Source organism: Alligator mississippiensis, chromosome 15 (genome assembly GCF_030867095.1).
Source record: "Alligator mississippiensis isolate rAllMis1 chromosome 15, rAllMis1, whole genome shotgun sequence".
Taxonomy (NCBI): Eukaryota; Metazoa; Chordata; order Crocodylia; family Alligatoridae; genus Alligator; species Alligator mississippiensis.
Genome location: NC_081838.1, coordinates 9185379 through 9208220, shown reverse-complemented (window position 1 = coordinate 9208220; position 22842 = coordinate 9185379). Strand labels below are relative to the sequence as shown.

General features: G+C 58.9%; 1 protein-coding gene across 1 annotated transcript; it reads left to right on the top strand.

The window, feature by feature from the left end:
• The first annotated feature begins 2819 nt into the window (after positions 1 to 2819).
• Positions 2820 to 21105, top strand: ESPL1 (extra spindle pole bodies like 1, separase). The gene is made up of 31 exons (XM_006278657.3): positions 2820 to 2875; positions 3218 to 3310; positions 3585 to 4700; positions 5141 to 5245; positions 5578 to 5689; positions 6568 to 6701; positions 7007 to 7200; positions 7718 to 7960; positions 8417 to 8561; positions 8787 to 8931; positions 9338 to 9477; positions 9883 to 10017; positions 10431 to 10550; positions 10953 to 11124; positions 11498 to 11626; positions 12578 to 12734; positions 13353 to 13462; positions 13957 to 15101; positions 15574 to 15964; positions 16283 to 16438; positions 16887 to 17100; positions 17237 to 17418; positions 17883 to 18010; positions 18087 to 18209; positions 18294 to 18449; positions 18666 to 18839; positions 18925 to 19029; positions 19415 to 19530; positions 19662 to 19745; positions 20041 to 20205; positions 20551 to 21105. Exons 2-31 carry the CDS (start codon positions 3230 to 3232, stop codon positions 20750 to 20752), a joined length of 6579 nt encoding a protein of 2192 aa, XP_006278719.2. The 5' UTR covers positions 2820 to 2875; positions 3218 to 3229; the 3' UTR covers positions 20753 to 21105.
• Positions 21106 to 22842: the final 1737 nt, after the last annotated feature.

Sequence of the window (22842 nt, the reverse complement as noted above, 5' to 3'; positions counted from 1 at the left end):
CCTAGAGGCAGGGGCTGTTGGAGAGGCTGAGGCCTGGGACCACCCAGCAGGTCATTGCCCAGAAGTGTGTCTGGTCTCACCCTCCTCCCCCATCCTCTTCCCAGGTTTTCTCCTTCCCTCTTTCCCACTCTTTTCCTTCTGTTTTCCTGGGGAAGCACTGGCTGCCAATCCCTGTCCTGGGTCCTCTCCAGCTGCAGGGGGTGCGTGGGAGTGCTTTCACCAGCTCACAGCTCAGGGGCCTTCCCTGCTCCTCAGTAGGCAGCTGCTGCTGTTGTCCTTGCACGCGCCGCGCTACAATGTGGACTCCATCCAGTTTGCTGCAGCTCAGCAACTCCTTTACTCTTAGGTTAAACCTTGGACTCATGGACCTGGCACATGCCCAGGGCTTCTGTTTGTGGCTGCCTTGGTCTGCTCAGGCTCTACCTCCCCTGGGTCTGGACTCCCAGTCCATTCACAGCCCCCTGGCCTGGACCTTGGCTCCTGCTATGGCAGCTGCAACTGCCTTCATACCAAGCCTCCAGCACAGGATGGTGGTTGTTGGCTGTCAGCTGGAGAGGGCCTCCCCAGGCTTCCAGCCTCCTCCCCAGTACCTCCAACTCAGTTGTCCTTGCTGACAAAATGCTGCCATGTCCCTGCCCCGGTCCTGCTTCCCCCAACCCCCAGATACGTCTCATTAGGGTTAAGCCAACACAGGAGACATTTTGGTGCTTGATCTATATAGTAGCGGCAGTGGGGAAACTCAGAGGGCTTCAAGCATCGAGGTAGTTTTAACAGGAGCCTTAATGGGGCCATGCAATGTCTTATCTGGCCATAAATGTTTAAAATAGGAGAAGCTAGAGCCTTGGTGGGCTCGTCTCCCAGCTCTTTCCCCCGCTTCTGCCTGCACTCCCTGACTGGAAGGGCAAGTTTGACTTCTTGTGCTCCTCTACCTCCCACTCATCTGAGGAGGGAGTTGACAGCTGCAGGGGCTAAGCTGTTGGAGGGTGGCATGTGGCTCAGCCCATCTCTGTCAGTCCCACTGGGTGGAACCGTTTGCAGGATAAAGGCCTGTACAGAAGTGCTGGGACCCTGCTCTGGGAGTGAACCGGCCAGAACCTCCTGCGAGAGGTCTGGAACTGTGCTGATCTTACACCATTCAAGAGCTCAGGAGCTAGGTGTCCAATAAAGTGGTGGGGTTAATTGTTTCCATAATAAACTGAGGCAGTTGTTCTCTTCCGTCGCCTTCTCGGTGTCTTGAGATTTAGGGTCAGGCTCCAGTCCTGACTCCAGGCTTCTGTGTTCGTTTGTAGGTGACGGAAATGTCTGTGTGGATACAGGATCGCTCCGATTCTCCCCACGACAGTTGGAGGAATAAACATTGGGTGTCCCAGGACTCGGGATGCAGCTGTGAAGCCACACAGCACTGGGATCTGACAGCTGTGCACTAACAAGCCCCTCAGCCATGCTGCTAGCACAGGGGTGGCCAGCCTGCAGCTCCAGAGCCACATGTCGTTCTTCAGAAGTCAATATGCGTCTCCTTGAATCTTTGCACAAGCACATGGCGACCAGCTTCAGGAGATGCATATTAACTCAGGAGCTTGTGAAGTTTTAATAAAGACTCGAGCAGTCCCAGATTCCAGGCGACGCCGAGCCCCGAGCCTTCAACAAGTCATCGGGTGCATGCCGAAAAGCAGAGGATCAACTGAAAACTAACCTAGGGTGTGTGCCCTCTCGCAGGGTCAGGCTGGGATCCTGGTTCCTAGATTTTCTGCCTGCAGTGAGTTGGAAATCTTTGCAATAAAAAGAGGTTCCCCTTGATAAAGTGAAGCTGAGAGCAGGTGCTTAGTGGAGGGGGATCAAGTGCTGCGATTGAATCGTGCCGGCAGCCAGGGCCGGGTTCACCAGGACAGACATTTTGCCTGTCCTGGTGCCAAAGGCCTCGAGCACAGGCACGGACTTGACGGGGGTGAACAAAACCAGCCTGGAAATGCCCAAATGCCCGGTGAGGTTTTTTCCCCATTCCCATCTTTTCCCTTGGTGTCAGGCATCCTGTTCCTACGGTTTTGCCCCGATGAAGCCAGACTGAGGGCGAGCAAGGGGGGCCAAGGAGCAGACAAAACAGCCCCCGCAGCCGAGAGCTGGGCCCTTGAAACCACCTGGACAAGAGCAAAGAGGGAGTGAGCAGAAGGGCCCCTGGGGCCCACCCAGGTTGCTCCCCTACATGGTCTGTGCCACACGGCTTGCACACGCACCCAGCTGGGCACGGTTTAGTTTGCTTGGAGCCCTGAGAGGGTTTCGCGTGTGTTGCACAGGCATGCACGCATGCACACACGCCTATTGTTATGCTGGGGGGGGGGGGCAGGCATGTTGGGGATGGCTCAGTGCAAACCGAGCTTTGCACACTCAGGCTTAGACACGCAGGTGCCTTGAGCATGGCCCAGTTTGCACAACACATGCCCTGCTTTGCGCACAGGCTTGCACACGCAGGGGGCTGAGGCACACAGCGCTTTCCACATGCGGGGGGAAAAGGGGCATGCCAGGCATTGCACACATGGGGGCTGGGGGCACACCTAGCATTGCACACATGGGGGCTGGGGGCACACCGAGCACTGCACACATGATTTGCACACACGGGGGCTGGGGGCACACGCGGGTTTGCACGCGCTCTCCCACCCCATCGCTGCCTCTCGCGCCGCCCGAAAACAACGCCTGCTGGGCCCGGGCGGAGCTGCGCGTGCGCAGTTCTCCCCGCGGCTGTGGCGGCAGGACTACAGCGCCCGGCATGCAGCGCGGCGGCGGGAGGGGCGGGGCGGAGGAGGCGCGCGCTGATTGGATGCGGCCCGGATTTGAACGGGGCGCGGGGCCGGGCTGCGGCTAGCGGCGTGTTTGAGCAGCGGTGAGTGTGGGGCAGGGGGCGCGGGCCTAGGGTCAAAGGGCATGGGCCTGAGGGGTTAGGGGCCAATGTCAATGGGCCCGAGGTGTTGCGGGGCCTGGGCGTCCGGGTTCAGGGGGGCTGTGATTAGGGGGTCGGGGAGTATGGGCCTGGAGGTCAGGGGTCAGAGCGCCTGGGGGCTTGTGGGGGCCGGGGTCAAAGGGCAGGGGGCTGGGGGAGTGTGGGGGGCAATGGGGGGTGGGGGTTTAGGGGCCGTGGGCAGCGTCCCCAGGGGCCCTGCTCCTGCGGCGAGTCCTGGGAGGAGGGACCGACCGCGGCTGCATCCCTGACTCCGGTTTGCCCCAGGCCGCGGGCAGCATGAAGCGCCTGAAAGGAGCAGACTTCATGGCGCAGGCCGGCAGCCGGGAGGAGGCCGAGGCGCTGCTGGCGGAGCTGAAGGTGAGGCTGCCCCTGACGTCCCTTCTGCAGGTCGCGGGTCTACCCAGCCCTCCTGCCATCTTGCCCCCTGTGTGGGCACCGGGAACCAGGGCTGTTCTGCAGTCGAGGGCTGTGGGGAGAGCGAGGGGCTCCCCTAGCTCTTCCCTTGCACGTCTTGGGTGACCCTACGGCAGCGGGAGCTGCACAAGTGTTACCCCAGGAAGGGGCTCTGGAGCCTCCGACACGTGGGGGTGGAGAGGCGTGTCCTTGCTCTAACGATCTCGCTTCCTTCCAGGAATGCCTGGCCTGTGCCCCAGAAGACCTAGCCAGCTCGAGCCAGCCCTCCTGGCAGGGCGTTGTGTGCGACAAGGTCCTGCGCGCTTGCATCCACTGGCTGGGGCTCTCGCAGGGCTGCGTGGCGCACTTCCAAAGCCTCCTGGACTTAGCGGAGCTGGCGTGCCAGGGCTACATCGTGGCTTGCCCCCCGCGCACTCCCCTCTACCTTGAGAAGATCCTCTACCACCTGCTGAAGAGCGTGGCTGCCTCGGGCACCTACAGCGCCTGCCTGAGGTTCGCAGGGATCCTTCGCACCCAGCTTGGGCAGTGCCAGCGTCTGGCAGTACCCAATGAAGATTTTGAGGCCATTGCCAAGAGCAGCTTTAGTGTGCTGTGGAAGGGGGCAGACGCCCTTGCCAAGTCTGACCAGGGTCTTGGGGATGCCAGGGTGGTGCTCTCAGGGCGCCTGCAGGCCACGTGCTTCCTGGCACTCTTGGAAGAGGCCGAGTCCCCCTTGCTGCCCCAGGAGCCGCCCTTCTTCACCTCCCAGACGGTGCGCCAGGCTGCGGTGGCCGCTCTAATGTTTGAGGCTCAGAGGACCCCGCTGAGCCCAGAGGATGCCCGCTACCTCAGCGAACAGCTTGCTTGCCACCCGCTCGCAGTCCTGCTGGAGGCCAGGGGTGGGATGGAGCCCTGGCCCCTCCAGTCCTCCCTGTGCCTGTTGGAGCTCACGTTGGAGCGCTGCCGTCGCCTCTGCAGGGGCAGCTGCTTCCAAGAAGCCGAGGATGCCCTGAAGCAAGCTCGGGTCCACCTGAGTGTATCCAGGGGTGCCAAGGAGGGATTTGTTGCTGCACTGGACCTGCTGCGTATTGGAATAGAGCTGAGCCGGGTGCTGGCAGTGGGTCAGGGCCAGACAGGGCCCCTTCTGTCCCAGGCTGCTATGGCTCTGGATACTGCCTCTGAAGCCCAGGACCCCTTGCTCCGGGCACTGGTGGAAAGTTGCCAGTTCATGGTCTCCTCCCTCAGTGGATACGTGAGGAGGAGCGAGCATAGGCCCTTTGGGCTGGAAGATGCCCTGGGTGCCTCAGCCTTCGTGAAGGGCTATTTTCAGCTCCTGCGGCGGTTGCTGGAGAGTGTGAGTGCAGCCTCTAGGGTAGAGCCTGGCCCAAGGCAACAGGACTCTGCTGGCTGGGCTGGGGGCAGTGTCTGGGAATGACTGAGGTTTTGGGGTACAAGAGCATCTCCTGGCATCCAGCTGGGCCTTGCCCCCTGCTGGGCTGGCACAGCAGCATGTAGGCACTGCACGAGGGAACGTGCTGCTGATCGCAGGGGCATTACCTGTGGCAGGGGGAGTGGAGGCATCTCTGCTGGATCCAGGGTTCTGCTGATAAGGGCAGGGGTGAAAAAGAAGGCAGCACAAGTTGGGGAGGGGGGGAGGGGGTCCCTGTAACCCACCTATCACCCCTGTGCTGTAGATCAGACAGGACGCCCCTTTGGCATGGCTTCTGTAGCTGCCAGCCCCTAGTCTGGCCTTGGCTGTGACAGTACTTGGCATGTTCCTTTTTCCCTCGGCAGATGCCTCCTGACAGCCCGAAGCAGCAGCAGACGGTGAAACAACTGCAGTCCCACTGCCTCCAGCTCTATGCCGGCCTGGCATACGATGCCTTTCAGGGCTCCCAGGTACTGGTGGGAGAGGGAGCTCTCCTGGGAACCAGTCATCTCCGTTGCTAATCCAGAGCTATGGGAATCCTGGGCAGCCCTGAACACCCAGGATTCTGGCTGGATGGGTCATGGTGCTTGTCAGCCAGCTTGGGCATACACTGCTCCTGGGTTCACACCCAGACCCAGGGAGCCAGCTTGGGTACCAGGCAGATCAGGTCCTGTTTCTGGATCAGCCATGTAGTCCTGGGAATGGAGCTATGTGCTCCACAGTGGGCTGGGGGCTTGAGGGTCACTGTAACCCCGTTTGCCTCCACTCTGTCTGCTCATTTTATTCATTGTGCCTCCCGCAGGCAGCTGGCCTGGAGAAGCTGGCGGGGCCATGCCGAGACGTCATCACCCGGATGCTACAGCTGTTCGAGGGGCTCCCTGAGCCGGAGCAGGCAGAGTACCTCGATGTGACGGGTCAGTCCTGCCATTGCTGGTCTCATTTGTGTGGCTTTTCTCACATCCAACTACATGCTGCCTGACCTCTCATAGTCCCTCCAGCTCTTCCCATTCTTGTTTTCTAGCCAGTAACAGGGTCCAGAGAGCAGACGGCAAGATGAGATCCTCACAAATGCCCCTGGGTGGGATGGGACTAGTATTGCTCTCCATAGGAGCAAGCAGCATCTATGCCTTGCCTCTTGCAGGCCAGAGGACAAGGGGATTTTTGAGAGGGGCCTTGGGGAAGAGGGGTGGGACTGTGGCCCTTAAGTGAGGGGAATGCCCTTTTCTGCCTCCAGCTCTAGAGGTGGCAGCTCCTCCCTGCAGCAGGGTGCCACCATGGAACGGTGCAAAGTCAACCAGAGATTTTGGTGGGGCCAAAAAACCTTTACTCTGTGTCTGCCTGCTCTCTTCTGGGCCTTGCACCCCTACAGGTGTCTCCAGCCCAGGGGTGTAGGAGGAAGCTTGCCTGCCTGGACTCCTCTCCCGCATGTGAAGAGGCTATTGGCACTGGCCATACCTGCAGCCAGTGCTCCCCTCCACCCAGTGCCAGTAGCCATTCAATCCCATGCCAGTGTCATTCAACCCCCAGCAAGCCTTTCCGGGCTCCCCTTATCAACACACTTCAAGGTGTATCCCTCATAGTGTCTCCATCGTAGCTGGCACCAGCTCTTCCAAGCTGTAGATCCCATCTGCTGCTTCTGTGTCTCTTCTGCACAGAGGTGGGGCAAATGGGTTCTCTATTGCTGAGCCAAGTAGAACTAAGATGGTGAAGGCCTGGCCCCCACCAGGGATGGGATAAGGGAGGGGTGACCATGCAAGGCAGCTGCTGACAACCCTGTTCTTCTCTATGGCAGCATCATGTGTGTTCAAGTTGGCCTATGGCTTCTACAGCCAGAAGCTGTATGCAGAGGCCTGCTCTGTTGTTGAGCTCTTTTGCCAGAGGCTGGCGATGGAGCCCTGCCCCTATCCAGAGATGCCCACGGAGAGGGTGAGTGGGAAAGCTTGGGGGGTAGGAAGTGGGGCAAGCAGGTCAGAAGCTTAGGCTTGGCCCAAGAGAATGCAGCCTGAAGTTCCTGGCTCGGGCCCTGGGTGTGGTGGAGGTGAGGCACTCTGCTCTCTTCTGGACCAGACATGAAGTCCTTGATGTTTTTCCATCAGGGCAGTGGCTGCTACCTAAAGCCCAGCTCTGGGGGGGTGGGGAAACTCCAGACACAGACCAGTTCCTTCTACAGGCACTGAGCCAAAGTGATTCTCCTTGGTGCCAGCTCCTGTGTTTTCTCCACTTCTCCATAGTCTGATAAGTGCTTCAAGCTGCAGGTGGAGAGCTACCGGAAGCTGGGCCAGTTCGAGAAGGGCCTCGAGGTGGTGGCACTGTGGCTGGGGGCACTGCGTGGCCGGGTCACAGAGCAAATGGTAGAGCCAGTGTCTCTCTGGGTCCGAGTCAAGATGGATGCAAGCAAGAAGGGGGACGAAGACCTGAGACTGAAGTAAGGAGGCAGGTGGGAGCAAGGTGGAGATGATGCTGCTTGGTGGGGGGTAGGCAGGACAAAACCTGGCTTGTGGGAACGCTCGGAGAATCAGCTTTGGCCTATTTAAAACATCGGTGTCCATGGTGGGAAGCTGCTGCAGGAGAAGATGGAGCAGGGAGGGTGTCTGGGGTTGTGATGCAAGTTGGACTGAAAGACCTAATCCCATGGAGAGCTCTGCTTTGGGCTTGGGCTTCCTGGGTTCTCTCTGGTTCTGCCACATGACTTCTTGTTGTGTGGCCGGTGTCCTTTGTGTCGGTCTCCCTGTCTGTCTGTGAAATGGGGATGCTTCTTCCAGCACCTTTCGACTTGCCTGCCCTTGCACACAGCATGGACCCGGCTGTCTGCCCGAGGTTCAGCACTGGAAATGCCTCGGGGGGGGGGGGGGGGGGGGGGTAACTTGCTGCAAAAGCTGCTGGGTACAATGTGGCACGTGGGCCATAGCCCCTGTCCCACTGCCACATCTGCCTCGTCACAGGACTCTGAAGGATGCCTTGGAGGAGCACAGCTTGGCCCCGGAGTCTCTGGTGGCCCTGCTCTCCGAGGAGCTGCGGGCCTACAAGATGGTGCGGGCCGACACAGGGCATGAGCGCTTCAATGTCATCTGTGACCTGCTGGAGCTATACCCAGAGGAGAGTGGGCAGGTGCAGGAGCGTGCAGGGGTCCTGCTAGAGCTGGCCCAGGTGCTGTGCTACCACGACTACACAGAGAAGACTGAGTGGTGAGTGCTGCTGGGCACTAGGGGAGAAAGATGGGATACTGCAGCCTCCGGTGTGTAACCAGCCAGGTCATGTCATGCCAACCAGAGCACCCAGGGGGTTCTGCAGGGCAGGTGAAACCATCCCACTGGCTTCCTCCACTGGGAGAGCTGCCCCAGGACAAGCTGTGCCTTGGGCTCCAGTTTGGTCTCTAGTTTCAGCCTTGCAAATGTTCATCCTCTCATGTGAATTTTGCAGGACTACACCATTGCCACGGGGCCTGAACAGCCCCTCTGGGCTCAGCGTGGGCAATGTTGGTAGCCAGAAGGGGTTGGAGTATGGGAGATGCGTTCCCGCATCTGCCTCTCCTTGCTGCCCTGTGGCTGGGAAGGGTTAAGCAAGCCAGTTCTTCCACCACCTCATGTGGAATGGTCTGAGATCCCAGGGTGCATCATGGCAGCCGGTCCCTCTCCCCGTAGCTCTGCCCTGGATGCCATTCGAGAGGCCCTGCATCTGCTAGACTCCGTGCCTGAGAGCCCAGAGAGCCAGGACCAGCTGCTGGATGACCGAGCCCAAGCCTTGCTCTGGCTATACATCTGCAGCCTGGAGTCCAAGATGCAGCAGGTAAGGGACAGGTGGCGCTGTGGTGGCTGCTCCCCTTTGCACACCAGGGGATGTGCCCAGGATGTGCAGGTCTGCCCTGTCTTTGCAGTGCCTTGGGGTGCCCTTCTCGGGGGCTCATTTCAGCCCCTTCTTGGCTCAAGGAGCAGACAGCTGTTGGCAGGAGTCTGTCTTGGCTCTGCTCCATCAACATGCTGTAACAGCTGTGGCTTCTAAACATGCCTGCAGAGCATTGAGAAGGAGCAGAGAGCCTGGACCCAGGGCCAAAAGAACCTGGAGGACTTTGAACCCAATGACCTCAACTATGAAGACAAGCTCCAGGACGACAAGTTCCTGTACAACAGCATCGCCTTCAACCTGGCGGCCGAGGCTGGTGAGGCCCCTCAGGGAAGGGCTGTTGGGCCACTGCAGGAACTCTGCATGGGCAGAGTTGCTGGCTTTGTGGCCAGTAAGGGATGTTCTTGACTGGGTCACTGGGGGCATGTGCTGCTCTACCACCACCCCATGGGGCAGGGCTGTCCATTCTGCCCTCCCCAGTGAGGAGGATCTGAGGGTCATGAGTGGCTGGGGGACCTCAGCCTGGCCTCACTCGACTCACTGGGCTTTGCCTGGACCCACCCCTCCCCATACCCACCTGTTCATGGCTTCAGGGGGCCGATGAACTGCTCCCTCTGCCTGCCCCGAAGAGTCCCCTGGGCTGGGTTTAGCTGCCATCTGCTCCCTCCCTGGCAGAGGCATTAGGCAGTAGCTGCTGAGTGACTGCTGCTTGCTATCTCTAGCCCAGTCAAAGAGCCTGGACGATGCCCTTGCCCTCTGGAAGAAGCTCCTGGCCAAGAAAGGCATCCCTCAAGTGCGCAGCGTGGAGCAAACCACAGCCTCCCTGCACCTTGCAGCTGCTCTCTACAGGATGATGGCTAAGGTACAGGGGGAGGGGGGGTTGGCCTGGAGGGGGCTATGAGCATGTCAGATATGCCTGCAAACTGGGTCCGTGTGCACCAGGGCTTCTCACCAGCCCTGGCTCTCGGGTGCCTCTTCAAAACAACCAGCTCTTTGCCTCTGGGCTATGTCTCAAAAGACCCAGACCAGCCTGTCTCACTTGTGCACTGCTCTAGCCAAGGCAGGACAGGTCCCAGCCCCCAGGTCCTGAGCTGTGAATAGATCCTGACTGCTATGTCCCTTCCCTCTATAGACTGGGGCCTGGAACAACTGCATTCCCACAGACCAGTTGGCTGGTATTTAGGGGTGGGGGCAGGGACTGGGGTGTGCTGCCTCTGAAGTGCGGGGGTGGGCCTTGATAACGTGTGTGCTCCCTGATGTCTCGCAGCCCCTGCAAGCTGTGGAGTGTTATCTGCTGCTCCGGACCCTCTGCAGAGCCCTCGAGGACCAGCTGGGCACCGCCAGTGCTTTGTGCCAAGTGACCAAGCTCCTCTTCCACCTCGAGTGTCCCAGTGATGCCAAGGCAAGAACTAGGCTGGCAATGGCGCGGCTATAGGACAAGAGCAGCATTCCCTAAAGGGGGAGGCAAGAAGTCTTGTGGGTGGTGGCTTTTTTTTTTATTGCACCCAACTGTACAGTTGATCCAGATGTGGGCAGACTTCTAGGTGTCACAGTATCCTTCCTCAGGCTTCTGAGGGAAGCAGACACAACTAAGCTAAAGAGAAGATGGAAAAAGCTTGTTAAGTAGGGTTGTTACCATACATGCAGTGGACCTCCATCTCCTGGACCATCATGTCAATCCTACCTGAAGGAATAGGGACAGGGCCCTGAGGTTCTAGTACAACCAGGCCAAGCTACATTGATCACTGCCCTATGGCAGCCTCTGGAAGGGGGTGTGCGCATATGTGTGATGCTCCAAATTTTTGGCTTTTCCAGCTCTTCCTAGAAGAAGCGGAGTCCTGCTTGGAAAACGCTGACAGCAGCAGCGAGTCCAGCCTGCTGCTGAAGCAGACATGTGCCGTGCTGCGCAGCCAGCTCTGCTGCATGGAGCACAAGGTAACTCTGCAGAGCGAGGGGCCAGCCAGGGGCTGACATGAAAGCACTCTATCTGTGTTTTAGCTGGAACCCTTGCGTGATGGCTTGTGCTCTCTGTTGGGGGCCATGATGCTTCCTGCTGGGGGAAATGGGGTTCCTGGGAGGGGAATGCAGAAGCACTGGAGTGGACTCCAGATATTACCATGGTGTCCCCGACTCTCAAATTCTGCAGCCTGGTCACCAGGTCTTGCCTGGAGCAGCAAACTCTTCTGTAAAGGAAGTCTTCTCCCTCATATGAGACCAGGCAAAAGACAGCCTCTTCCCTAACCTCACTCTTGACCTTTTTCACCTGCCCTAGGAGGTACTTTACTTACCCCCCTGCCCCCCACAGCAAGCCTCAGTCCTTCTCTCCTTGTTCTCCAGATCGAAGAGGGCCTTGCTCTGTTGCTCAAGGTGCTCCAGAGCCCCACCCTGCAGAGGATTGCCAAGGTCTGGTATCTGCTCCGAGCCCACATCCTCCAGCTGGTGGCAGTCTACCTGGGCCTCCCTTCCACCAGCCTCTCGGCAGAGCTCCGACAACAGATCTGGGCTGAAGGCAAGTGCAGGGCAAGGCAAGCCTGGCTACAGCCTGGACTCTGGGAAGGGCTGTAGGCATGGACTGTGGCTTGGGCCGGAGCAGTTGCAGCCACCTCTCTCCGGCTTTATCCCAGCCTGGCAGCTACAACCAGCTGCCCACAATGGGTTGGACTTGTGGCAATGCCTCGGTGTTCCCCAAGGCTTGGAGAACATAGACCCTAAAGGACTGGTGATTTGCAGATGAGGCCAACACAAACCTCCATAACTACACTGCTGGGCTGTTGTCTGGGTCCTGGGGCTGTTCTACAGGGCACCTCTCTCATTGGATGTCCTGCCCATGTCATGAGATCCACAGGTGCTTGCTGCTGTCTGACACTCACTTCCCCCCTCAGGGTGGAAGACCCCCGAGACGGCTCTTGCTGATGCCCACAAACTCTTGCGAAGTATCATTCTCCTCCTGCTGGGCAGTGATGTGCTGTCCTCTCCCAAGGCGGGTGCAGATGCCTCATTTGTGGATTATGGTGAGCCAGGCGCACAGTGCTTCACAGCCCTTTAGTGCCCTGTGCCTTCCTCATCGGGTCTCTGGTCATCCCGCTGCTCCTGGTGCATCCTAGGGTCAGACCCCATGGGCAGAGAGCATGGTGGGGGGAGGGTGGGTCTGGCTTCAGGTCTGGAGTGTGGTAATGGCATCTAATAACTCTGGGTGGGCTTTGGAGTCCAAGAGGGCTGGTATTCTCCATGCAATGAAGAGGGTCTCCCAGCTCATAGTTTCATAGTAGCTAAGGTCAGGAGGGACCTGAACAGATCATCTAGCCTGACCCCCTGCCACAGGCAGGAATGAATGCTGGGTTCACAAGACCCCAGACAGGTGATCATCCAACCTCCACTTGAATTTGCCCAAGATAGGGGCAAGGACCACTTCCCTGGGAAGTTGGTTCCAGATTTTGGCCACCCTAACTGTAAAATATTGCCTTCTGATCTCTAACCTAAACCTATTCTCCATCAGCTTGTTACCATTGTTCCTCGTCACCCCAGGTAGTGCTGGGGAGAAAAGGGCTCTGCTTACTTGCTGTTGATCTCCCCTGATGAGCTTGTAGGCAGCCACCAGGTTCCCCCTCAGCCTCCTCTTGCTGAGGCTGAACAGGTTCAGGTCCTTCAGCTCCCCGTAGAACAGTCCTGTTCCTGTGATCAAAAGTCTACAGAGCACTGAAGTCAAAGGCTGAGGTGAGGGATTGGAGCAGGCCATTCCAGCCCTGGAGGATCTGCTTGCTGGTGACCAGGAGTGACAACAGATGACGAAAACAGCTGCCCTGTAGGGCTGCAGTCTAACTGCAGTCCCCTCTACCGAGCCAGGAGCTCTAGGGAGCAGGCATTGATGCCTGGGGCAGTCAAGGATCCACTCCTGGGGTCACCCCTGCAGGCTTCTTGGCTTTTCGTGGGGTGACATTCACCTGCTTCTCCCTCCCTCACAGGGGAGAACCTTCTGCAGAAGTGGCAGGTGCTGGCAGACATGCTGGCCTGCTCGGAGAAGCTGATCGCCCTCCTGGGCACGGTGGAGATGGTGTGCGAGGCCAAGGCCTTCTGTGTGGAAGCTCTCAAGCTCTCCATGAAACTCCAGGCCCTCCGGTGGTGAGGATCCTGCTGTTAGGGGTTGGGTGTTGCGGGGGAGGCAGCTGCTTTGTCTCCCAAGTTGGGAGAATGCCCAACCACCTCATGCTTTTGTGCACGCATGACTGGCAGCTCAGCCGTGGCCTTGTGTTCTAGGCACCCCAGGTGTTTGAAAGCTGGCCCTGCATACATAGTACCCTTGGGTCCCTTGGTGTCTTCCCCCTTCTGCCAATGCTGGGTGTCCTCTGTCCAGGGGCTCCTGCCCATGCTGCTGTGCACTTAGCATAGGTTGCTACTGCCTGGGCACCTCCTGGCTCTGGGAGGGTTCAGCTTGCCTTCCAGGCCTTCCCTACAGCCACTTCCCTGGGGGGAAGCTCGCATGCTGGGTTGGATGCAACACTGGTGGGAGGGGAGGCTCAAACAAGTAGCTACTGGCAGAGGAGGCCTCCAGCCATGTTGGCCAGACCTTGGTCCTTTTCTAGCTGGCTTGGGAGGGAGGAGAGTAGAGCTGGCGCTGGCTGCCCAGACTTCTTCGCTGTCTGCATCTCATGCTTCTCGGGGAAGAGGCTGGGGCTTTGCGGCTCTATGCCAGCTGCTGTCTTGCTGCCTGGATCCCAGGACATCCATGTGCGTTCCTAGGTGCGCTGGCTTCCTGGTCCAGAAGAGTGAACTGGAGCTGCAGCGCAGCGATGTGGAGCTCTGCCAGTCGGACCTGCAACAGGCCCTGTTCCTGCTGGAATCTGGCACAGGTGAGCCCCTACTGCATGTCTCCCTTCTCCTGCCCTTCGAGCAGAGGATTCGTTGCACCGGTAACGACCAGCCCCGTCTCTTGGCCCTCCTGTCTCAGGGCTCTTGTCTTCTACTGCTGTCGGGGCTCCTTTTTACTAGAGCTCTGCTGAGTAAAACATTGTGGGCTTCCCAGGGCCATGGCGCTGGGAAGTGCGTCTAAGAGGAAGGCATGACTTGCCATCACTGAGTGATTTCCTCCTGGAATCACTGGCTGCCCCTTGGCAGGCAGGGTTAAACCGGGCGGGGGAGCCCTTGCCATCCTGCTTCAGGGTCAGGGGTCTAAGTCCTCCCCAGGTGTGCCCCAGAAACCACCCCTCCCGTGAACATGTGCCCCAGGACGGCCAGCCTAATTTCCAGCACAGCCAGGAAGCAGGGTCTGGCCTGAGGTGCTTCTTGTGGCAGGCAGGAGGCCCTGGACTAACCTGCCTCTATCCCCTTCTCCCCCTCCCTCCAGCGTTTGAGACGGAGGAGAAGCACAAAGACAAGGTTAAGATCCAGCTGACAAAAGGGAGATGCCGGAGCAGGCAGCACCGCAGCCCTAGCACAGAGTCTGCAGCAGAGGACGAAGCCTTCCTGAAGGGGCCCGACTTGGAGTTTGTGGCCACGGTGGGAGCAGAGGAGAAGCAAGCTACCCTCACCACGTCCCCAGAACTGAAGCCCAAGCGGAAACAGCGCCTGCGCTTCCTGACCCATTCACTTGCCTGCGCCTGCCCCCTCTGCTCTGATGTGGCCCTCGTGGTTGTTGGCCTCCGCTGGTTTGTCGCCTTCGCCCACGGCGAGCTGGCACTGGGGAACGAGGCAGAAGGCCTTGGCCTGCTGCAGGCTGCACTAGAGCGCTGCGCCCCAGCGACCACGCGCTTCTCTGGTGTCGTACGGGCTGTGTCCTGGGGCAAAAAAACTGTGCTGGGGGCCCAGCCCACCTCGGGGCTCCTGGATGACGTGATGGGCCGTGTCTATGCTGCTTTGGCTGCTCACAACCTGAGGGGCCACCAGCCGCAGAAGCAGCTGTGGGAGCTGGTGGAGGCTGGCTTGGCTTTCCTGTCCTCCCGGCCGCCACACCTACCTGGCCTTGAGTGCCATGCTGCAAGCCTGCTGCTCACAAAAGCTGTGGCCACCATCTACACCCTGGCCTCTGCACATGATGGCTGCACAGCCAACGTCTTCTCCAGCACCTGGGCCTGGAAGCCCTCAGCACCACCTGCTGGGACCAAGGGAACTGCAGCAGCCAAAGCCCCCAAGGCCAAGGAGCCCCAGCCCCCCAAGAGCAGGAGTAAGAAGCAGCCAGCGGCTATTGCTGGCATGAAACCCAGAGCAAAGCAGGGCCTTGGAGCCAAGGCCCTACCCCCGATAGACTTGGATGTCTTCACCCTGGGGGACTCAGACACTGATGTACCTCGCATTGTGCTCAAACCTGTGCTGGAGCCAGCCACCCCGATCCAGAAGTCCTGCCCACCCCCCATGGCCCGCTCACAGGGCCCCAAGCGAGCCCCCCAACCCCAGGCTCCTTTCGCTGTGTTTAATGAGGCCTCCCCCACAGGGGTCAAGGCCCAACTGGCCAAGGCTCCTAAGGCCTCCAGGAGAGTCAAGTCACGCTTGAAGGTGAGTGGGTGGGTGCCATGCTTGCTACTGATGGTACCGAAGGTACCTCCTGCTGGCCAGGCCTAGCACAGCTGGCTCTTAGGCTGCTCCTGGGAGAGATGACCTAGGGGTTGGTCAGTCCTCCTGCCCCAAGCTCCCCTGGTCCAGGCTCCAGGTGCTGTCTGGCTTCCAGTGGGGAAAGTGGGACTGCAACCATGTGTTAGCACTGGCCACGGGCAGAGCTGGATATGAGCAGATGCCCACACATGGTAGCATAGGGGTCAGGGGTGAAGAGTGCAGCCATCCTGGTGCCTGCCTACAGGGGACATCTCCTGCCCTGCAGTGCTGACACAGGGCTGGGTCTGTCTCCCCACCAGCATTGCAGCTCTAGCCAGTTGGAGGTGCTAGGATGGCCTCTGTCCCCCCTCCTCCCTGTCTGGGGAAACAAGAAACCAGGTCCCTGCAGTTGACTGCTGTTGCATCCTCTTCCCAGGTAACCTTCAGTGATGACAGTGACCTGGATGATCCTCCAGCAGCTCTGGAACGAGAGGACAAAGGGCCGGCACCCAGGAGGGTGCGTTCAGTGGCCAGCAACAAGGTGACACAGCCCTCTGGCAGCAGCAAGAAGGCCACGGCAGAGAGGAAGGGATCCCAGGCCAGCTCCTCAGATAATGTCTCCCAGGGAAACACGGCCAGACCGCAGCGAGGCGGAACAGGCATGAAAAAGGCTCTGAGGGGCAGAACTGCGCTGAGAGCCCCCAGCAGGGAGCAGGAGGAAGACCAGGAGCTCCTGAGAGCCGTCACAGAGGAGGAAACACCGGAAGAGGAGCTGGAGCTCAGCTTTGAGGTGCTGCGGGGCTCGGATGAAGAGGGCCCAGCTCCAGGTAGGCTGAGGGAGAGCAGAGGGTGTGGGGACAGGGTGGCTTCCATCAGTGGAGGCTGTGCTGCTGTGGACAAGGCTCCAGCTGGGCTCCCAAAAGGGGGCTCTGGGGGTGTTGGTCCAAACCCTGTGCTGTAGAGCTGCCTGTGTTGCCTTTAGGGCTGTAGCTCAGGGAGGCTTTGAGGAGTTATGGCCAGGGAGGAAGTACCAGGGTTGGGCACAGGCACTCCCTCTCATTCAGGACTTGGGCAGCCCCTGCTGCAAGTCAGAGCCTGGGATCCTGGGGAGGGCCACGATGCATACATGCAGCCTGTCTCCGCAGGCACAAAGAAGGGTGTGACTTGGGCACCAGGTGAGCGCGAGGTGCTGCGGAGAGATGCCAGTGCCAGCCCATGGGAGTCCTTCCCAGCTGCTGGCAGGAAAGGAAGCGGGGATGTCCTCAGCTTGCAACCTCCCTCTGCCCTGTTAGCTGCCATAGGTAAGTGATGGATCCCTGTCCCCTGCCCTCCCAGCATCCCTTCTGGGTAGGTCCATCAAACCCCACCCTGGGCACAGACCCAGGGACCCCCACGAGACCTACTTTTTGGGGCTCTAGAGACTCCTGTCCAGTTCAGATAGGGCTTGGTTCTGGGCTGGGTCTATCTCTTTTTTTTTTTTTTTTTTTTTTTTTTTTTTTTTTTTTTTTTTTTTTACTGTGTGGCCCTGTAGCAGGGTTAGTCTTGTATCAGACACTTGTGTTGCTCAGGTCCTTGCTTTTCCATGCCCCTGTCATGTCTCTTCCCCCCCCCAAGTAACTGTGTTCCTACCTCCCACCTGGTCACCATGCCCCTCTTTGTCTGCCTGGAGACCAGAGCAGGCGGGCAAAGCCCTGGGCGAATCTCTTCTCCCTCTAAAGGAGGCCCCCTGGGCTCTCCCTCTGCCCGTAGGACTTCCTTCCCTGGACTCGGTGTGTGAATCTCTGATGGCTGCCCTCACTTCCATCAGCCACTGTCCCCCAAGTGCCCTGTACTGCCAGCTCTGCCGCCTCCTGGCACTGTGCACGGGCAGCCGGGACCCACTTGCCACTGCCTGCTTGGTCTCGGAGTCGGTCGCCATCGGTGCCCGCCACCAGATGCTGAGCAGTATTCACAGGAGAATGCAGTAAGATCCTCCCCAGCCACCCTCCCAGCTACCCAACTGCCTGGCAGAGCAGCCTTTGGGTCCTCTAGTGACCCCAGTGGCTGCTGGGGGACCTGAATGCAGCTATACCTCCCGGCACTGTCGCCCCTCCTCGCAGCAAAGCCAAGAAGTCAGGAGATGTGGCAGAGCAGCTGGAGGAGCTCAGCGTGCATGGGGTGCCTGCTGATCCCCGGATGCAGCGCCTTGCCCAGCTCCAGCACCTCTTCCAGTTCAGCTCAGCTGGGTTAGGACAGCAAGAGATGGAGGCCTTCCGGGAGCAGCTGTGGCAAATCCCCAGTGGTAAGGGCCTGGGGGTCTTTGAGAAGAGGCTGGATGAACACCTTGCTGGGGTCGTCTTGACCCCAGTACTCTTTCCTGCCATGGCAGGGGGCCGGACATGATGATCTGCTCAGGTCCCTTCCGACCCTACCAACTATAAAACTATAAAGAGCCATGAGGGAGGAAAGGGGGGCTGCTATTCCCAGCTAGACCCAGCCTCTAGTGTGGTGGGGTTTGCAGATGTCTGCAGTAACAACAACTTCTGGGCAGCCTCAGGGTTGAGTGGGACTGGCCAGGCCAGAGGCCCTGGTTGATCAGAGCCTGGTGGGGGGGTCTGAGCCCTGTCCTCTGGGCATGGGGAGCCTACATATCGCTGCTTAATGGACGGAGGGCCCTTCCCACACCCACTCTTGCAGCCCATGTGCTGCATGACAGTTGTGGGGCCCTTCACTGGGTACCTGCAACCCCTCTGCCTTGTCTACCAGGTGTGACTGTGTGCATCCTGGCCCTGGGGAGCGTCCAGCCCAGTGCCGTGGGGGACACACTGCTGTTGACGCGGCTGGAGAGGGATGGCGCCCCTGTGACTATCCGGATACCGACTGCGGGCAGCAAGGTAACTGGGTGGGGGCAGACAGGGCAGCTTGGTGGGCTGGAGGCAGGGCAGGGGTCACGGGTGGCTTGTCTTGCAGGTGCCCCTGAGCTCGGTGCTGGAGGAGTTTGACGCTATCCAGGCCCAGCAGAAGGAATTCAATAACTGCACGGACAAGCGGGACTGGTGGCTGGGCCGCTCAGAGCTGGACCGCAGGATGAAGGTAGGTGGCACAAAGGTCTCTGCGCCCCCCCCCCCCCCCGGGCTGGAGCTTGTGACTTCACACTCCTCCTCCTGCCTTTTTCAGAGCCTGACAGAGACCCTGGAGAAGCAGGTGCTGGGCTGCTGGAAGGGGGCCCTGCTGCCAGCTGGCCCAGATCCAGTTGCTACCAAGGCAGTATTGGAGTTACACAAGCGCCTCCGTGAGTGTGGTTGGGAGGACCCAGACCCAGCTCTGCTCAAGGTGAGGCTGGAGAAGCTCCCAACACAGCCAGGCCCTGGGCCCAACTGGAGCAGTAGGCAGGACTCCCTGCAGTGGGTGGAGCCTGTGGTTGTGGGGAGGGGCTTGTCAGGCTTTCATGGGAGTGTGGCTCCAAGAGCAGAAGGAGGGCAGGGGACCTCCCCCCACTGGCTGCAGCACAGGGGATGCTGGCTCACCAGGCATCCTCTCTTCCCCCAGGTAGTACTGAATGGTGCCCACCTCCTGACCCCCCCTGATGTGCAGCGCCTGGCACTGGGGCTGTGCCCAGCCAAGCCAGCTGCTGCCCAGGCCCTACTACAGGCAGCGGTGGAGGAGGAGTGGGGGGCCTGTGGCAAGCAAGCTGGCAGCTCCCTGCTGCTCGTGCTGGATAAGGTAAGTGGTAGCTTCCTGAGCCCTCAGGCCTTGCCCACCTGCAGCTTCCAGTTCTGAGGCTAATGATGGCTCTTCTCTCCCACAGCATCTGCAGAAGCTGCCCTGGGAGAACATGCCCTGCCTGCAGGCCCTGCCCGTCACCCGCTTGCCCTCCCTGCATTTCCTACTCAGCTATGCGCTTGGCAGCCAGGTGTGTTTTGTGGGGCGGGGAAAAAGGTGCTGGGGGCTGAGACATGGCACCCAGGTGCTGAGCTTGGCTCTAGCTGGGCCATCTGCTGCACAAGAACAGCTCATCTGATCTTCATGCAAGGCCAGAAGCCCCTTTGAGCAGAGCTGGGGAATCAAGCTGGGCCAAGGGGTGTGGCAGGCAGGGGGTGGGGGGCTGGGAATGGTCCCTGTGGGGATGAACCCAGCCAGGCTGGCTGTGCTGAGCACTCAGGCCTCCCTTTGGAGACTAACCTGTTCAGCACCTGTCTAGATGGGGAGGGCCTCCTCATTCCCACCCCTTATCAGCGGCTTTGAGGGACTTGGCACCCCAGGGTGGAACCAATAGGACCATCTTTTCCCCACATCAGGACCAGACGGGCTCAGTGCTGACCCGTGGGGTGGATCCCAGCAGAGCCTTCTATGTCCTCAACCCCCACGGCAACCTACCCGGGACAGAGGAGCGCTTCCGCGCATGGTTTGAGAGGTGGGTGCACACCTGTTGCCCACCCACCTACCCAGCTGGGCATGGTACACTCCCCTGGTCCCTGCCAGCATAGCTGGACACTAAGTGGGTGCCCTATGACCTTGGCTTTGAGTCCCTGTCATCTCTTGTAGTGAGGCTGGCTGGTCAGGGGTGACGGGCACTGTTCCAAGCCGGGAGCAGATGCAGGCGGCGCTCATGGAGCATGATCTGTACATGTAAGTGGCCCAGGCTGCTGCACTCCTGCCCTGTCCCAAGTCCAAGGAGGGTGCAGGGAAGCAGCCCAGACCCCAGGTCTTAGTACTGTGGGACATTCCCTTGGCCTGGCCTTTCTGTCTGCCATGATGACATCTATGCTGCTGGTAGAGCCCTCTACAGTGGCAGAGCTGGTTACCAGCCAGGCCAGGGGCCTGTTGCTTTCTTGAGCTGCTCTGAGGTACAGGGTGGGATGCTGGAGCTGTGTGCCATCACAAATCAGCTTTTCCCCCACCAACCCCCATTGTTCTGCCATAGCTATGCTGGGCATGGGGCAGGTGCCCGCTTCCTGGATGGCCACTCGATCCTGAAGCTGGACTGTGCGGCTGTGACCCTGCTCTTTGGATGCAGCAGTGTCGCCCTGGCTGTACGTGGCAGCCTCGAAGGGTCTGGCATCGTCCTCAAGTACATCATGGCCGGGTGGTGAGTTCAAGCCCAGCACTGTATGGGCCATGGGGGTGGCGGGGCTCCTATGGCTGCTGGGCCCTGCAGTGGGGGCCAAACCCCTTCTGAGGCAGCTGCAGGTGAAGCTGAGGGTCTCCTTCCTGGTCCCTGCAGAGGCCTGGTCCTGAAGCATGAGATCTGCTTGCATCTTGCTTAGCTAACAGGGCTCTGAACCGAGCACCCTCCTTGTAAAGGCCCTGCCCCAGTGCATGCCCCCACCAGGGCAAACCCAAATCCGAGGCGCTCAAACTCCATGGCTGTCAGCCAGTTGCAGAGCTCCATCCCCTGCCCTGAGCTCACCCCCTGGCTTTTCCCTCCCCACAGTCCCCTGGTCCTGGGCAACCTCTGGGACGTCACCGACCGCGACATTGACCGCTACACGGAGGCGCTGCTCCAGAGCTGGCTGCGGGCAGGGCCAGGTGCCCCCCTCCTGGACCACGTCATCCAGGCCCGCCAAGCCCCACGCCTCAAGTACCTCATCGGTGCTGCCCCTGTGGCCTACGGCCTCCCTGTGTCTCTGCACTGAGGAGCCACAATTGGCTCTCTGGGGGTGCCCAGCTCAGTGCCTCAGCCCCATGTTCTTCCACAAAGCAGTTACCTGTAAAACCGCCTTGAAGCCAGACCTGCCTTGTGGCTTAAGTGCCTTGAACTCTGCAGCTGATCTTGGCCTCAGCTGACCCTAGGGGAAGGTCCCAGCTGGAGCCTGGGGAGGGGACCTTTAGCCCTGCAGCTTTTGCACAAGGGCTGATTTGTGGGGATCCTGTCCCTGGAATCTGCATTCCTAAAATTTTAACTTATTTTAATTAAACCCCAGTTTTCATCTGTCACAATCTGGTGTATGTTGCACTTTGTACCATTGAAATAAAGCTGTAGAGTCTTGCTCGGCCTGCACGGATTTCCTAGGCCTCAGTTCACAAGGGCAGTTGGCACTTATTCCTTGTCTGGCACTGCCCGGCTTCTCTGCCCTGAAATTTCACCTAAATAAGAACTTGGCACTGCCACTGCCCATCTCTTCTGGGCAGGCTGGGGCCCTGGCTGTGGGTACCAATGTCAACAGGCCTCCTGCCTAGGCAGCTGCATTGGTCTAAAGCAGTGCTTCTCAACTTCCTTCATAGCAGGACCCATTGGTTTAGTGCCCCTTGCTCATGACCTTCAGCCCCTCCCAACGGGGGGTGGGGAGAAGGGGTGGCAGCAGCCCCTTGCAGGCTGGAACTCTGCCAGCCTGCAGGGGGAAAACTGCAGTTTCCCATGGTTTCTTTTTTCTTCTTTAAAAATAGATTCTCCTTTAAAAAGTTTGTTCATGACCCTTTCATATATTCTTGCGACCCACTTTTGGGTCACAACCTGCAAGTTCAGATATGCTAACCTAAAGTGTGCTTGCCGTTTCTTTTGGAGGGCGGGCGGTGGGAGGGGGAAGTGCATGGCTCTAGGATGCTGCAGTCACTGCTCATGGGGTATAAGTGTGGATGCTTGGTTCACTGGTGCTGCTCTTGCGCTGGATTTGGGTCCAGGCCTGAGGTAGAGCACTAATAGTTGTCACCCCTCAGTGTCTTTGCTAGTGGCTGTGTCCTGGAATTGTAGAAAATGTGGGTTGGGAGGGACCTCGGGAGGTTGCATTAAGTTCAACTACCTGTGCGAAGCTTAGCAGTAATGCCAGCTAAGGGGGTGTTCCCAGGACAGTTATACCAGCCCCAACCCTTCCACAAGGGCTGGGCTCATGCTATTGGTGAGGGCAGCCAGGGGCACCCTATTTATAACCGAGCGTAGCTTGACTGGTTGGAGCAGGGCTCGCGTGATCTGGGGTTTTGTCACCTGCCAGTGAGCTGTCACTGTGCCTCTCTGAATCAGTTTTTCTGCAGCTAGTCTGTATGGTGCAGCTCGGCCCTGCTTCAAACCTGGCGAAGTCCTTTCTTTCGGAGCCGTGCAAATCCAACCTGCTGAGGCTGTATTGCTCCCTGATTCCCTTTGTACCCTCTAGTGCTTGTTGATATGCCAGGTCTCTTTACAACCAGTACAGGGATTTGGATAGCTCCTTCTGTCCAGGGCCCTGGTGTGTCATTCCCTTAACCATAGCCTGAATGCTGGGAGGCTGCAGCAGTGAAGGCAAAAGATATAGACTTCACCCTGATGTCAAACTTGATAAAGAGTCAGCCCAGCTCTGCACAACCCACTGCCATGGTGATGATGCACTAGAGCACCTGGCTGTTACCAGACCTAAGGAAATGTTCTTCTCCTTTCCTAGCACTGGCAGGAAGGGTGCTGATGCCTCTGCCTCTTCCAGCACAGCAGGGCTCTGGGGTGTGAAAATGTTGTGCAGGGACCTCAGCCCTTGCTCTCAGGCATTCATTTTTTGCCTTGTGATTAGCATGTGTTTCATAGTTTCTAGGGTTGGAAGGGACCTGAACCCATCATCAAGTCTGACCCGCTGCCCTGGGCAGGAATGAGTTCTGGGATCATAATACCTCAGACAGAAATCTATCCAACCTCCTCCTGAAGATCCCCAACGTAGGGGAGAGCACCACCTCCCTTGGGGCCCGATTCCAGAGCCTGGCAGCCTTAACTGTAAAGTAATGCTTCCTGCTATCAAACCTGAACTGTTTCTATTTGCATATACCT

Bases quoted from the DNA above. Each gene is read 5' to 3' on its own strand.
- ESPL1 (XM_006278657.3), top strand. From the start codon at position 3,230: ATGAAGCGCCTGAAAGGAGCAGACTTCATGGCGCAGGCCGGCAGCCGG. The intron at 8,932-9,337 runs GTGAGGCCCCTC...TGCTATCTCTAG, and splicing joins CAACCTGGCGGCCGAGGCTG to CCCAGTCAAAGAGCCTGGAC. The intron at 19,531-19,661 runs GTGGGTGCACAC...CATCTCTTGTAG, and splicing joins TTCCGCGCATGGTTTGAGAG to TGAGGCTGGCTGGTCAGGGG.